Here is a 13,390-nt window from a genome sequence, read left to right on the forward strand (position 1 = left end):
TTTCATTTTAACGATGCTCTAATATTTTATTTCACATCATTAGTTGATAAATGTTGAATAATATGGACACTACTTTTCACATTTTCCTCCAATGCTCTTCTTTTTTTTTGTTTTCTCCCCTGAAGGTCGTAACTTTTATTGAGGATGCAGTTGCTGCAGAGCTGGCAGTTGTCCAGTAACACCACATCCAAGTGGTATCATTTATATGTAAACCAAAACTGTGAATGTCAACAATCTACTTTGTTGTGATGAGCATCACAACTAAAGCCATAAAGTATGAACATATGGGTATTTTCCAGCAGGGGTCACTAGACTATGAGCAGGAGTGAGATCCCTTGTCAAAGAACATGGAAACCAATGGCAGTAGAGCCATTGCCACTGTAGCAGAAGTAAAAACAAGACTCTCAAATTGGGAAGGAAATGATGAGGTGTGTTTAACACTTCAAAATTAGTTTTATTTACTTTTTGGTCGGTAGAATTCTTAGCCGTTTTCTGATCTTCTGTCCCTGAAGGGTGTTGACTCATTGTGAGAGTGCAGTTGCTCATCATTGCCTCACCCAAGACACTATTATTCATGTACACACCTTGAGAATAAGTGTCATCAAGAATTGTTTTATCATGGGAATGTCATGCTTTAATTCACAGGTGTTTTGAGCAGAAATGACTGGATGGCAAGCAGTATTTTGGTATCTGCTGGTCTCCCTTTGTTCAGAGCATTCAGGGCAAAATATAACGCTCCTCTCCTGTCCCAGCTGAGATTAGTTAATGCATTCAAAAGAAGGGATTGAACCTAGGTTTTGAGTACATGGTAAAATATTGTCACTTCATTTAATAATGATTTAAAATATATATGTCGGAATTCAATTCTATTTCTTCAAAGGCTAATAGATTGTTGTTATGCTGTCTCAGGCGTGAAAGTATAACTTGGTTAACAAGGAGGTATTTAAATATTGTGAAGGCCAGAGTCCTGCCACAAACTCCATTCTTTAGTCAACAGTTCCATCCTGCTTACTGGCCATGTCTAAGGCTGAATCAGACTGTTAGCAACCTCATCATCCTTATGGACATTGAATTAAGCTATCAACATCATTTCATCTTCAAAACCAAGATGGTCTACTGTCAGCTCTGTAATAGCAGTTCTCTCCATCCCGACTTCAGCTCACCTGCAGCTGGAATCCTGGTCCTTGCCTTGTTACTACCAGTCTCAACTATTACTCTCTAGGCCAGCTTGCCACTTTCTATTGTCTATAAAATAGAGTTTATTTGAAATGCTGATGTCCACATCCTAATTCACGCTAAGTCCAGTTCACGTATCCTCCCTTTGCCAGCTAATTTACGTTAGCTCTCAGTCAGCAAAGTCTTGATTTTAAAATGTTCATTTTTGTGTTCAAATCCCCATAAGGCTTTGCCTTTCCCTATCTCCAACCTAATAACTTTCCAAGGTCTTAATGCTTTTCCAATTTTGATCTCTTACTCCATCCACTGGTTTTAATTTCACCACCATCAATGTCCATGCCTTCAGCATCCCAAGCCCTAAATCTGAATTACATCCCAAACCCCTCTGGCTCTCATTCTCTGTCTTCTCCTTTAAATCGATCCTAATAACTCCTTATGAGACTTGATTTCAAATTTTGTCTCATTGTGTGCATGGACACATTGGGAAGTTGTTATTTATGTTAAAGACACAATATAAGTGTAAATTATATGTCAGCAAGATCAGAAGAATATTTGTTACAAAACTGTTTTTTAACTGTGTTGAACTAGATTGCTGGGCACAATCTGTCAATAATTGATATATAATTAGTGACACTAGACTCTTGGACTAACAAAATCAAGAACTCTTGTCCAGTGTCGTCATAATTACTATGTTTAGAAAAAACACAGAAGGGGAAGTGTTCATCATCTTGGGAACATGTTCCAATCTGAAAACAATGCTCTGAGCAAACAGACATTCTTGGTGACACACCTGGAGCACATGGAGTAGCAGCCAAGAACACAGTGGAAATGTATAAAAAGAGACCTCATCGAGTAGGCCGGAATACTTTTACAGTTCTTTACAAAAGAACAAAACAATCCAAGTGCAATATGGTTAGAAATATGTACGGTACCATTGGTGTTAAGGGCCTGGGTATGGAACAACCTCTTATTTCAGGTTAGTTATACCATATACCTGAGGAAAACTTTAATTCTTCCCTAACTCAGCACCAAGTGCATTCCTTAGTGCATCAAGATAATGTTTGTCCAATTTTCACTCTGGCTATTCAGTGGTACCTCTAACAAGATTAGAAATTTTATACTGAGGCCCATCCGGCTAAAGTCTGGATTCAATCTCACTGTTTGTCCAGTAAATGGATGGTACACATAGGAGCAATCTGGGCTGAATTGGTCCTGTAGTTGGAAGATGTGTGTTTTGATCACTATAGGTCAGTCCATCACAAATATTTATTTATAAATATTTATAAATATTAAACCTGTGCAAGGTTAAAGCATGAATGTTAACTTAACTGGGGACAAATGACGTACTGTATCACTTTTACTGGGTCTCAGATACTCCAGTTAGGCAGAATGCTATTGAACAAGAGAGAACAGCTAGAGAGAAATTAACATGGTATGTGAATGATGACAATTTCAATTCATAAGTATGGACTAGGAAGAACAAAAAGTGTGAACTAGGAAGAACACTGTTGCACAGGTTCATACTACAAATGTTTATGATCACAATGGAAATTATACCCATAATTTTATCTCCACTTTGTAAATACTATTGTCCCAATTTTTGCTGAGTTAGTTGATCTCGGCTGGAGCTGCAGTATGAGGTGCAGGGGCACTATGAGAGGAGGATGTCAGTTTTAGCAGTTGTCATATCATAATTGACTGTAGGAAAGCTGATATTCAGTTGTTCACTGATTCTTATTGGAAAACATGTGCATCTGGACATCATGTAAGGATGGGCCTGCATCTGGTTGTGAAGCCATTAAGAGTGGAACAACTTATGAACATTCAATGTCAGGAATATTTATGAAGAACGATTAGATACTTAAGTGTCACTGACACCTGTGGAAGAGTCACATCCTGCAGAAGAGAAAGAAGAGCATTGGGGGAGAAAAAGTTAGGTGACAACATTATTTTTAACTGTGTTTACATTGCAGACAGTCACAAAAGTTAAGGAAATGCAAGTAATACCAAGAACGATTGTTAATTACAAAAATATTGGCAAGTATTCATTTTACAATAAATAACATTGTAGCCTTTTGAAATTTAAAGCTTTTAAATAATAGCCTGTGACTTGCAGCTTTAAATAATCATACGGCAATAATGTGTATACTGAATGTTATGTCATGGCCCTACTAAATTATTGATTTTTTGGAATCAACTTTTAATATCATCAACCTTATCAATCCGTCAGTGAAAGTGCATCAGCTACACTAATCATTAATCCAACACCTGCTGCTAAGCAAAGGTGACCCAAAATTATGATAACACTCCCATGAACTCTTTCTCTTTGTAGCATTCAACACACTTCCTGCATGCTTCAGGGCGTTATTTCTGCTTTCGATTTTAATTGAAGTGTTCGATTATTTAAATAATCTTTATGGAAATGTTTAACATCACTTATGTACAAATTATGTTGGAAATGTCAGAATTAGGCCCACCTGCCAGTTGAGTTGGTAAAATATTTTAGCTGCTTTGACTAATCTCTGACATGAATATCCTTTGAAAATATGTTTTAATTTCAGGTAGGGTAACCTTGATTGAGTTGGTACTGTAGATGTAACCAGCAGAAGTGCAATCAGGGAGATTGCAGTGTAACGGCTTGTGAATAGATGGAGACATGGGTCCCGAAAACAGATTAAAACACCGTTTTAGGATTGCTTTAGATGTGGAATCGTTCGGTTGACATGCTGTTAACGGAAGAAAGTTTGCGATAGCCTGACATGGTAGTTTCTATTTAGAAAATATTTTTTTCTAGATAAAACCTCAGCATTTAAAGCATTTATCGTGTCGAATTTCAACGCCTTCCTTTAGATTTAGCTTCGAAACGAAGCCAAAATATGCAAACTGATTACATCTATTGTCACTGTTCCAACCTTCTTTGAACTTCAACATCATTGTGAAGTTATTATTTCTTTTTAAAAGAAAACATATCACAATTTTAGTCATCGCGTCCAAATCTGTCAACTTTAAAGGGAACAGCATATGTCTCTCCTAACAGGTAACGTCGGAGGCGGAGCTCAAACCGTATTGACACGGGTGACAAAGTTAGAGTGAACTCATGTTGAACTCAGGGATTCAGTTCTAATCCACAAAATGCAGAATATACTCCAAGTAAACAAACTCCAGATTGAACTAATTTCAGGACTGAAGTCGAATGTCTGCTCCATTTGTCGGTGAGGAAGTGACTCAGGTTTTTTTTTGGGGGGGGTAAGAAATCTGTCAATATTTGACGTTGGTTAACCACTGTTCCAGAAATACAACAGGTCTGCAGGAGAACGGGGCGTGCAGTCTCGGGCACTCTCACGCACTTTCCCAAAATCACTGTTAGATTCAGGTTGTAGAGTTTTCAAAGGCTGCCCCGCAAATCGAATTAGGCTGAGTGCACGTCTGTCGACTTTAATTTTCATGACTTGAATAAATGGCACCGTCCTGCTGGATTTTGCAAAGCCATGATTTTCGGTCGGGAGCAAACACGTTCCCTTGAGTTCTTGGGGGACTTCAAGCCCTCCTCTCCGTACTATTTTATTTTTCAGATATAAAGTCCACTGTCGGGCTGTCAAAATGGCTGTGTGTCTGTACGTGTTTGTTTTTATGCGTGAGTAAGCTCCCCGCCATGTGTTTACTCATGTTGGTGGGCGGACTTTGATAAGCTCCGCCTCATCAACCTAACTTGAATTAGGAGGTGGGGGGGGGGAGCCAGTGTTTGAGGCGGGGGAGTGGAAAGAAGGGGGCGGGAAGGTTCCAGGCTATCCTGGAATTTCATTGGCTAAAGGGCCCCGGCTTCTGCGTGGCTTGCGGTGTCGATTGGAGCACCCGGCCGCCCGTCAGGCTGTCTCCGCCCTCTCCCTTTGTCACGCAGTGCCATCAGGTTAGGCGGCTCGGCCCGGAGTACAATACAGCGCTTGTCTGTACAGAGAGAGGAAAGTAGGACAAATGGTACGACAGGGTCAGGAAGGTCTATGAGCGGTATTATTGTTATTAGTGTTTTGTCAACGTGTGGTAGCAAATAGATCGTTTTGTGCTTGTTTTCTGTGTGGCTTCTTTTCTGCTGTTATTGGAAATCGGTCTTTTTTGGAGTTTTTTTGTCAGAAGGGACATTATTTTTTTTCTTGCTGCCCCAAGCGACGAAGTAACTTTTTTTTCAAAAGGAAAAGTTTTTTTTTCTTTACTCCTCGCGTGTTGAGAGAGAAAGCTGAGAGAGAAAGGTGGGGTGGGGGGGAATAGAGACAGACAGACATTTAGAGAGAGAGACAGAGGGAGGAAAACAAACTTCAAAACTCCAGTCATGGCCGAGGCACCGCCGCTGCAACAGGTCGTAGAGATCGACCCCGATTTCGAGCCGCAATCCCGGCCCCGTTCCTGCACCTGGCCCTTACCCCGGCCGGATTTCAGCTGCGCTTCGTCCCCGGCTTCGGTGAAGCAAGAAGGGCAGAGCGAGTTCAACCTGACCCCGGAAGGGGCCGGCCGGGTGAGCGCTTCGGTATCGCCGGCTCTGGTGCTGGAGGAGCAGGACGAGGACTATGAGCAGAAGCCCGCCGTTCTCGGACTGGATTGCTGCGGTGACTTCCAGTGCCAGCAGCAACAGCAACAACAACAGGATGGCTGTCACCATCAACATCAGCACCAGCACCACCACCACCACCAACAACAACAGCAGCAGCAGCAAGTCCCCTCGACCGGAGCCGCTTCGGCAGCCCAGAGGAAGAGCAGTTCATCTCGGAGAAACGCTTGGGGGAACCTATCATATGCCGACCTCATCACCAAAGCTATCGAGAGCTCCCCGGAGAAGAGACTCACCCTATCCCAAATCTACGACTGGATGGTCAGGAGCGTCCCCTACTTCAAGGATAAAGGAGACAGTAACAGCTCTGCTGGATGGAAGGTGGGTGCAAAATAATATTTAGTTTAAAATCTTTTAAACTTTGTAACACGTATGTATATACATGTTAAATACAACCAGTTCAGTTTTTGTTTAGGAACACAAGTTTTGGTTGAATCGATATTGTAAGGTTATTCCACTTTCCAAATCCACTTAGCGCCAGTTGTTGTCCAGCAGGAAGGAAGTCTGATGGGAATGATAGGAATGACTCTCAAAGATCTGACACTGTTTAAATATTCCGCTTTCAGGACTGCAAAATACAGCTGTAAAAAAAGCTGAACCTTTTAAATGATTTACTGCTAATCATAGATTGTGCAGCCCGCAGAGATGAAGGTCGGCAATTTTATCATATTTTATCACCTGTTTTGGAGAGTGGGATAATATTGTGTTCAGTGGAAAATCGCACGTGTGATCAAAACAGTTCTAGTGGGTCTACTTAGTTACCAAGGAATTGCCCATTAGGTAAGCGGCTGCTCTCTCTCAAACACTGACCGCTTCACGGTGGATTTCCAACATGAAAGTTGGAAAAGAAAACGGACAGCATCTTCCACAACAAATCAGGGTTAGAAAGTCAGGAAATGCTGTCCTGATGAACACGCACTGCCTTTTATTTTTAATTTTACATTATTGTCACAACTTGTATAGCCTTGGCAAACGAGTGACGTGTAAATAAATCGATATTGTCTGACGTACGTCCCCAGTTTCCCAAACCAAATAGAACAGTTTTGTGCCATTAGATAGGTTCATAGTAGATTTCTGTATGGCCAGCAATTAATTTCTCTTTCGAAGGGGTGGGGGCGGGAGATACTAACGACGGACTAGTGAGGAAGAGAATGTAGAAATATTCGGAATAAATGTTAACTGTTGAGCAGCCCTCGGTTTTCCCATGAGCTGCATTATTAATTCAACTCAGACCATTATGGCAATTTAGTATATACAGGTCTCGATGCAAAAGGTGGCATTGCTTTAACAATCATAAATCTGTCGTATTTGAAAATGCTGGTAAGACAGGGGATAGCCAGCATTTTTGAAGAGTAAGACATGGAAATCTGTAGCCTGATACCCTTTTTTTAAAATGCGCTAACTAGGGAAGTCCGAGATTAGTTGCGCACATGTTTAAACCAAAGACTTAAAAATGTTGCCAAAATACCATACTATATACATCCGGTTCAAAAAGTTTAATTGGTTGACTTGCATTTAAATGACCACCCCCGGCCCCATGTTCACATTGAAGTCTGTGGTGTGGTTTGCACCTCTCGATGCACTCTAAGTTGTATGTCCATGGCCTCTGAATCTTGGGGCGGACATTAGTTCGGAGTGCATCGCAATATTCAAACGGCGCATCATTTCTTTTCTCTTTGTTAAAGTTTTTAAGTGGAAACAGTCTTGCAGCCCTGATTTTTGTCTGACCTGATATGGGGCCTTTCATTCTCTCTCGCTCTCTGTGTTAGTCATTTTGTCATGTTAGTACAATAGGAATCATAGTTGTTGGATGAATCACGCATGCAGTCGGCTGGTCGCATCTGCCAGTCTGTCCCTGAATGTTATTGTTTCAATCAGGATCGCACGCGTCCGTCGCTCACATCCGCATCCTAACCTGCTGCCCTTGCTTGGTCCCGCCCTTGCCCTGACGTGATTGGATTAGCTGTGTCACCGCGTGGGGCTTACAGGGGCTTCTGCGGCTCCGGTTGGGTAGAGCCCTCTGCCAATCATTCGGGGAAGGCAAGCTTGACGTTTCGGGGAGCGATGTATCAGTCCAGTGCCGGGGGAGGGGGGGAGAGAGAGACTCATTGACAGAAACAAAGTTACGCAAAGATCTCGACGAATTGTAATTCTAACCTCCTCCCGCTTTCCTCCTCCATCCTCTCCTTCCCTTTTATCGGGAAACTAGGCTCACGCTGGTTATGTATTTTTCCACATATTTTTGGAGAAGGGGCAATCGTTGTTTTGGGGACAAAAACACAGCTAAGGAAAACGGCTCAGATAAATAAGAAAAACTTCGAGTCAGATTGTGAGCTGTTCCTTTGTCGGCTTTCCGCTTTCTCTCGTGACTGGCACCAACTTGGAACAGTTTCATATGTTTTTGTAGCTGTATTTTCTATGTTTTGTGGCGCAGACTTGTTTTTGATATCAGAATGGAAATGGATTTGACGTTTCTGTCAAATGAATTGTGCTATACTCTTTGTTGAGCGAAAAAAAAACAGCACCAGCTAGCGGAACGGTTCGTTATTTTTACATCTTCCGGCAAAACAGCCACAATAAGCAGTGATGCATTTCCTTATAGATTGGAAAATAACACATTTTTCAGAATTGACTCATTTGAACCCATTTGAACTGTTCAATGTTTACGTTACTGCCAGCTTGGAATATAAATTAAGTCATAAAGGTGGGAATTACCTATCCTGTAAAGTCTAGTAATGACGGACGTTTTGATACATGGAACTTCTTTTATATAATAGAAAATACCCTTCTTAGTCATTTGTTTTGGAGCCTGGCAGGTGCAGACGTTGGGTGGCTCCAGCTCAATTAATAATTGCACCTGTGAATATCGCTTATTAAAATGTCTTAATATTTTAAATATGGTGGAATAAAATATTGATTCCATTCAGTAACCATTGCGGTGACTTTGAAGTCATCAGACCAAATGCATCAATGTCAAATGGATTAGTACTCAATGACATGTTTATAGAGGTGCTGAAGATGACAGATCTCTGGTTCACATTCATGTAAAATGAGATTTTTTTCACTTCTGCCTTCTTTTTGGCACTGGAGTCATGTTCTATGCCCTGACTCTGTTTTACAGGGGTGCATACCATACAAAAAACAAGCAAAATAGAATTTAGGAATATAGGGTTTAGGGGCAAGATTAGGCCTTTCGGTCCTGCAGGCCAGCTCCACCATTCAATAAGATCATGACTAAACTGGTTTCAATCCCGCTTTTTCACCCTTCCCTCCAACACCATAGCCCATGACTCACTTCTCTATAAATCTGACTGCTGATTGAGTTAGTAAGTGAGGGGAATTAACTTTATAATAGTGACTAATTGTAAAATATACAGTTTACCTTTTTTTGAAAAGTTACATATACTTTTGTACTTTCCCATTATTTTCAAGAGATTCATGAGAATGATATAGCTGTAAAACAGAGCAAATGGAAACTGCCAACTGAAAGCAGTTATGTTCCAGCACATTATTTAAGCATAAATAGAGTTTGAGTCAAAATATTCATAAATATAAGCTGCATTATAGCAGCAGTACTATACAAAGTGGAACTGTCTGACTTCTGCCATAACATGAACAGTTGCCAGCTTTAAACCCTTCTTTTGTAAATAGCCCTTGACTAGTCTACTCTGAGCTTGGAAAAGGATTCATATGTTGATCACCCGCTTATTATTTAAGCAGGTAGTTCAGATCTCCATGGCTTCTCTCCTTTTACTCAACTCTTTGTCTGCCTGTGATTTATGAAATAGAGTTCTCCATTATTGGACATATTTCTAATTGTATAATTGTTGGATACTCTTCTTTTGTGGAGAAGCATTTACACACAAATATAAATTGCCCTGTTACTCCTGATTTTTGAGTTGAGAAAACTTCCTAGATTTATTTTCAAAGTAGGAATTTATTTGAAGTTTCACTAGAAGTATTTGAAGGTATACCTGTTCAGAAAACTGCAGCTTATCTTTTAATGGTTAATTGATGACAATTCAAATACTATCTTATTGGATAGTAATTATAGATAGGAAAAAGAACCTGCAGTAAATAAGTGTTAGATTTCATGATGAGTCTGAAATTCAAATCCTTTTGATAACTAAATGAAAACTTGAAATTATTTTTAATTACTTGCAATCCGGTTTCAAGTTTCCAAAGTTTAATATTTATAAAAACCGAAAGAACTGCAGATGCTGTAAATCAGGAACAAAAACAGAAGTTGCTGGAAAAACTCTGCAGGTCTGGCAGCATCTGCGGAGAAAAAAAATCAGTTAACATTTCAGGTCCAGTGACCCTTCCTCGGTTCTGAGGTCACTGGACTCGAAATGTTAACTCTGATTTTTTTCTTCGCAGATGCTGCCAGACCTGCTGAGCTTTTCCAGCAGCTTCTGTTTTTGTTTAAATATTTATACTTCAGGTTTTTTATTACATTTTTTCATGAGGTAATGCAATTAATCCTAGTTTCCACCATTTGAAGCATGAGCATACTCATTAGCTAATATGTGTTAAATATGTTTTTTATGGTTTTTAATGTTTAAGTATTAACAGTTGAAGGTAAATGTATATTTTTTATTTGATGGAAATATGTTGATCCAGTTTTGAATATCACCCTTGGAAACTGTATTGTTGCTTTTTGCAATCAAGTGTTGTGTGTACAAATACGGTCTTATGACTGCATTTTACTCTATCTAAAATAGTTTGTTTGTGGCACCTGCATCTCTTTAAGTCTAGTAATAGTGTTACCTACTGATAAATTTAGGAAGAGTAAACTACCTAAAGAATTATTTGTGTGTTGGTAAGGGAAGGTAAGTCAGCACGCCTACTTTTGTTTGTATCTGGCAATGGTATCATAGTACTGAATGATGTCACTGGTAGCAATGTTGGGCCTGTTGGTCATTAGAACTGTTATTAAGGATTTACGTCACAGTACGTTAAAGTTGGTGATATTTCAGTTCTGCTAGAGTGTGCTTAGTGACATTAACAATTTAATCAGTAGTAACATACAGGATTAATAAAAGTGCACCAAGGGAATACTGAATAAAAGGGCGAGATGAACCAACATTTCTTTCCTGCATAAAATTATTAGACTTTACAATTACTATATATTAAAGTTCAGTAAACCCTGCCAAATATATAGAGAAGATGGAGAGAAAAAAAAATCCAAAATCATTATGTTGTGGCAATCATGGTGGAAAGACTTGGTATATCTTAGCAGTAGTCGTGAAGGCAGGAGGAAGAGTGTTAGCTGCAATGAGTCATTGTACCTACATATTTCAGTTTCAGTGGTTTAAATGAGCATGAAAGTATCTTGTCTCGCCCAAGCTGATTGAACAATAGTTCAGTTACTCAAGTAATCGTGGTTTTAGTCTTGTTCCGATTTTTAACCGTTTAGTGTTGTGAGATAGAGAGAGCACTTTGCTTCTCAGTACTGCCTTCAGTGAATTTGCCTGAACCCTACAGTCATATTATCGTCAGACAGGAATAGCTGGCCCATCCAGGACTATAATGCTACATCTCTTGTTGATTTGAGGACTTGAATCATTTGTGGCAAAACTGGTTTTTCTCTTCTGCAACTTATTTTTCCTTTATTCTTTTCATTCCTCCCTTCATAACTTGGACAAATTCTTTCCTTCTCCTGGGGATATTGAAGTACAGTACCAATTAGGAAATTATAAATGTGGCTGAAGATATCAAACTTTTTTCAGGCTGTGGTTTAAGTGGAAAGTAATCACTTGCTATTTCTAATTGCTTAGACATAACACAAAAACTGGTTAACAAATATAGTGATAGCAGTCTAGAGTCTGACAGCTCCCTGTGGTTCTGGATGAGCCAAAGTCTACACAGTTGACAGCTATAATTGGAATTAAGTGGTGATATGCATGCTGCTAATTCGGTGACTGTTCAGTTTGTAGGTTTGGGTTGCAAAAGCATGTTGAATAAATTGCATTTTAATGATAGATTTTTAACATTGTGATCTAATATGTATTATTATCACATTATTTGTAATCCAAATCTTTCAACTTGGACATTTATCCAAACTAGGTTTAACTTGAAAATGATTGAGTTGGCTTTACTTGTTCAAAATTTGGAACTTTAGGATTAATGCTAGTTTCAAACCTGTTTCTTTTTGCTCTTAACCAGGTGAGGTTATCTGATTTGAGCCAGTTCCACCCACTCAAACTCAGCAAAGTACTGTACTTACTCACCAACAATTGACTCGTCTTTTACAATCATCACATGCATGGGAGGTTAATTAATTCAAATCATACTTTCAGTTCTTGTGTTCACATGATAAAGATCTGAATACTTCCCACGTTCCAACTGTAGCTTTTATGAGCCTCTGTTTCAACTCTACAGTCCTCACTGCTCACTACCAGTCTTGATTTAGATTATTATGATCAACATAATTAGGTTAATGTGGGATAACTGCCTTATAACCTGTGTGAAGGAGAATGTTTAGATTCCAAATGACTATGAAAAGAATAATGATACATATGAGCGTCATCACTTTTATTAACTTTGGCTCAGTGCTCAAACTCTTATCTCTAGTACAGAAATTTTCTTTATTTAATAATGGGATGTGGCCTTTATTGTCTTTCTCTAATTGGCATTGAGAAGGTAGAGGCAAGCTGCCTTTTTGAACCATTGTAGTTCGTGGTATAGGTACACCTGCAGTGCTGTTAGTGAGGGAGTTCCAAGTTTTTGACCTAGCGAAAGTTCCAAGTGCACATGGTATGTGGTTTAGAGGGAAACTTGCAGTTAGTGTTATTTCTGTGTGTCTGCTACCATTCTTTCCAAGGTGATAGAGATCATGGGATTGGCAGGTGCTGTCTAAGGAGCCTTATTGATGGTAAACACTGCTGTTACTCTACGTTGGTGGTAAAAGGAGTGAATGGCATTCCATCAGAAAGCCTTCACCAGTTAATCAGGATGCTTTGTCCTGGATGTGTAAGCATGTTGTGTTGTTGAAGCTGCACTCATCCATTGAGTATTCCATCACACTCATAACATGCCTAATAGATGGTGGACAGGTTTTAAGGAGTCAGGAGGTGAGTTACTCCCTATAGAATTCTCAGTGTCTGACCTATTATAGCTACAGCATTTATGTGGCTGCGTCTGTTCAGCTTCTGGTCAGTGGTGACCCTCAGGGTGTTGATAGTGGACGAATCAACACTGGTATAGAAAGGGAATGATTGGATTCTGTCTTGTTGGAAATGATCTGTTGCCTATCACTTGTGTGACATGAATGTCAAAGCCCAAGCCTAGAAGTTGTCCAGGGGTGCATTTGGGCATAGACTGCTTTAGTATCTGAAAAGTTGTGAACGTTACTGAATGTTGTGCAACCATCAGTGAACACAAGCATCTCTGACCTTCTGATGAAAGGCAGATCATTGATGCAAAATGTTCCCTCTGAGCTACGTGTTTGTCCTAAAATTCCAATCATGGTGATCTGCAAGCTCCTGCAGATTGCAGCATTGCCTTCCAGTTCTGGAAGCCACTGTCATGCCTGGACTGCTGATCTCCCTGCAAAAGAAAAGAATTAGAGGGAGTGCTGTTGATGAAGTAGCTGATGAAGATGGTTGAGCC

The 13,390-nt window shown here is 39.8% G+C and overlaps 1 protein-coding gene across 1 annotated transcript in view; it reads left to right on the top strand.

The window, feature by feature from the left end:
• Positions 1–5,065: 5,065 nt before the first annotated feature.
• foxo1a (forkhead box O1 a) overlaps positions 5,066–13,390 on the top strand; it is an 82,105-nt gene continuing 73,780 nt past the window's right edge. The window contains exon 1 of the mRNA XM_020526795.2: positions 5,066–6,097. Within this exon, the coding sequence (XP_020382384.1) occupies positions 5,501–6,097 (597 nt within the window). The 5' untranslated portion in view covers positions 5,066–5,500. The remainder of the gene's footprint in view (positions 6,098–13,390) is intronic.

The sequence above is a fragment of the Rhincodon typus genome, chromosome 6 (genome assembly GCF_021869965.1).
Source record: "Rhincodon typus isolate 14 chromosome 6, sRhiTyp1.1, whole genome shotgun sequence".
NCBI lineage: Eukaryota > Metazoa > Chordata > Chondrichthyes > Orectolobiformes > Rhincodontidae > Rhincodon > Rhincodon typus.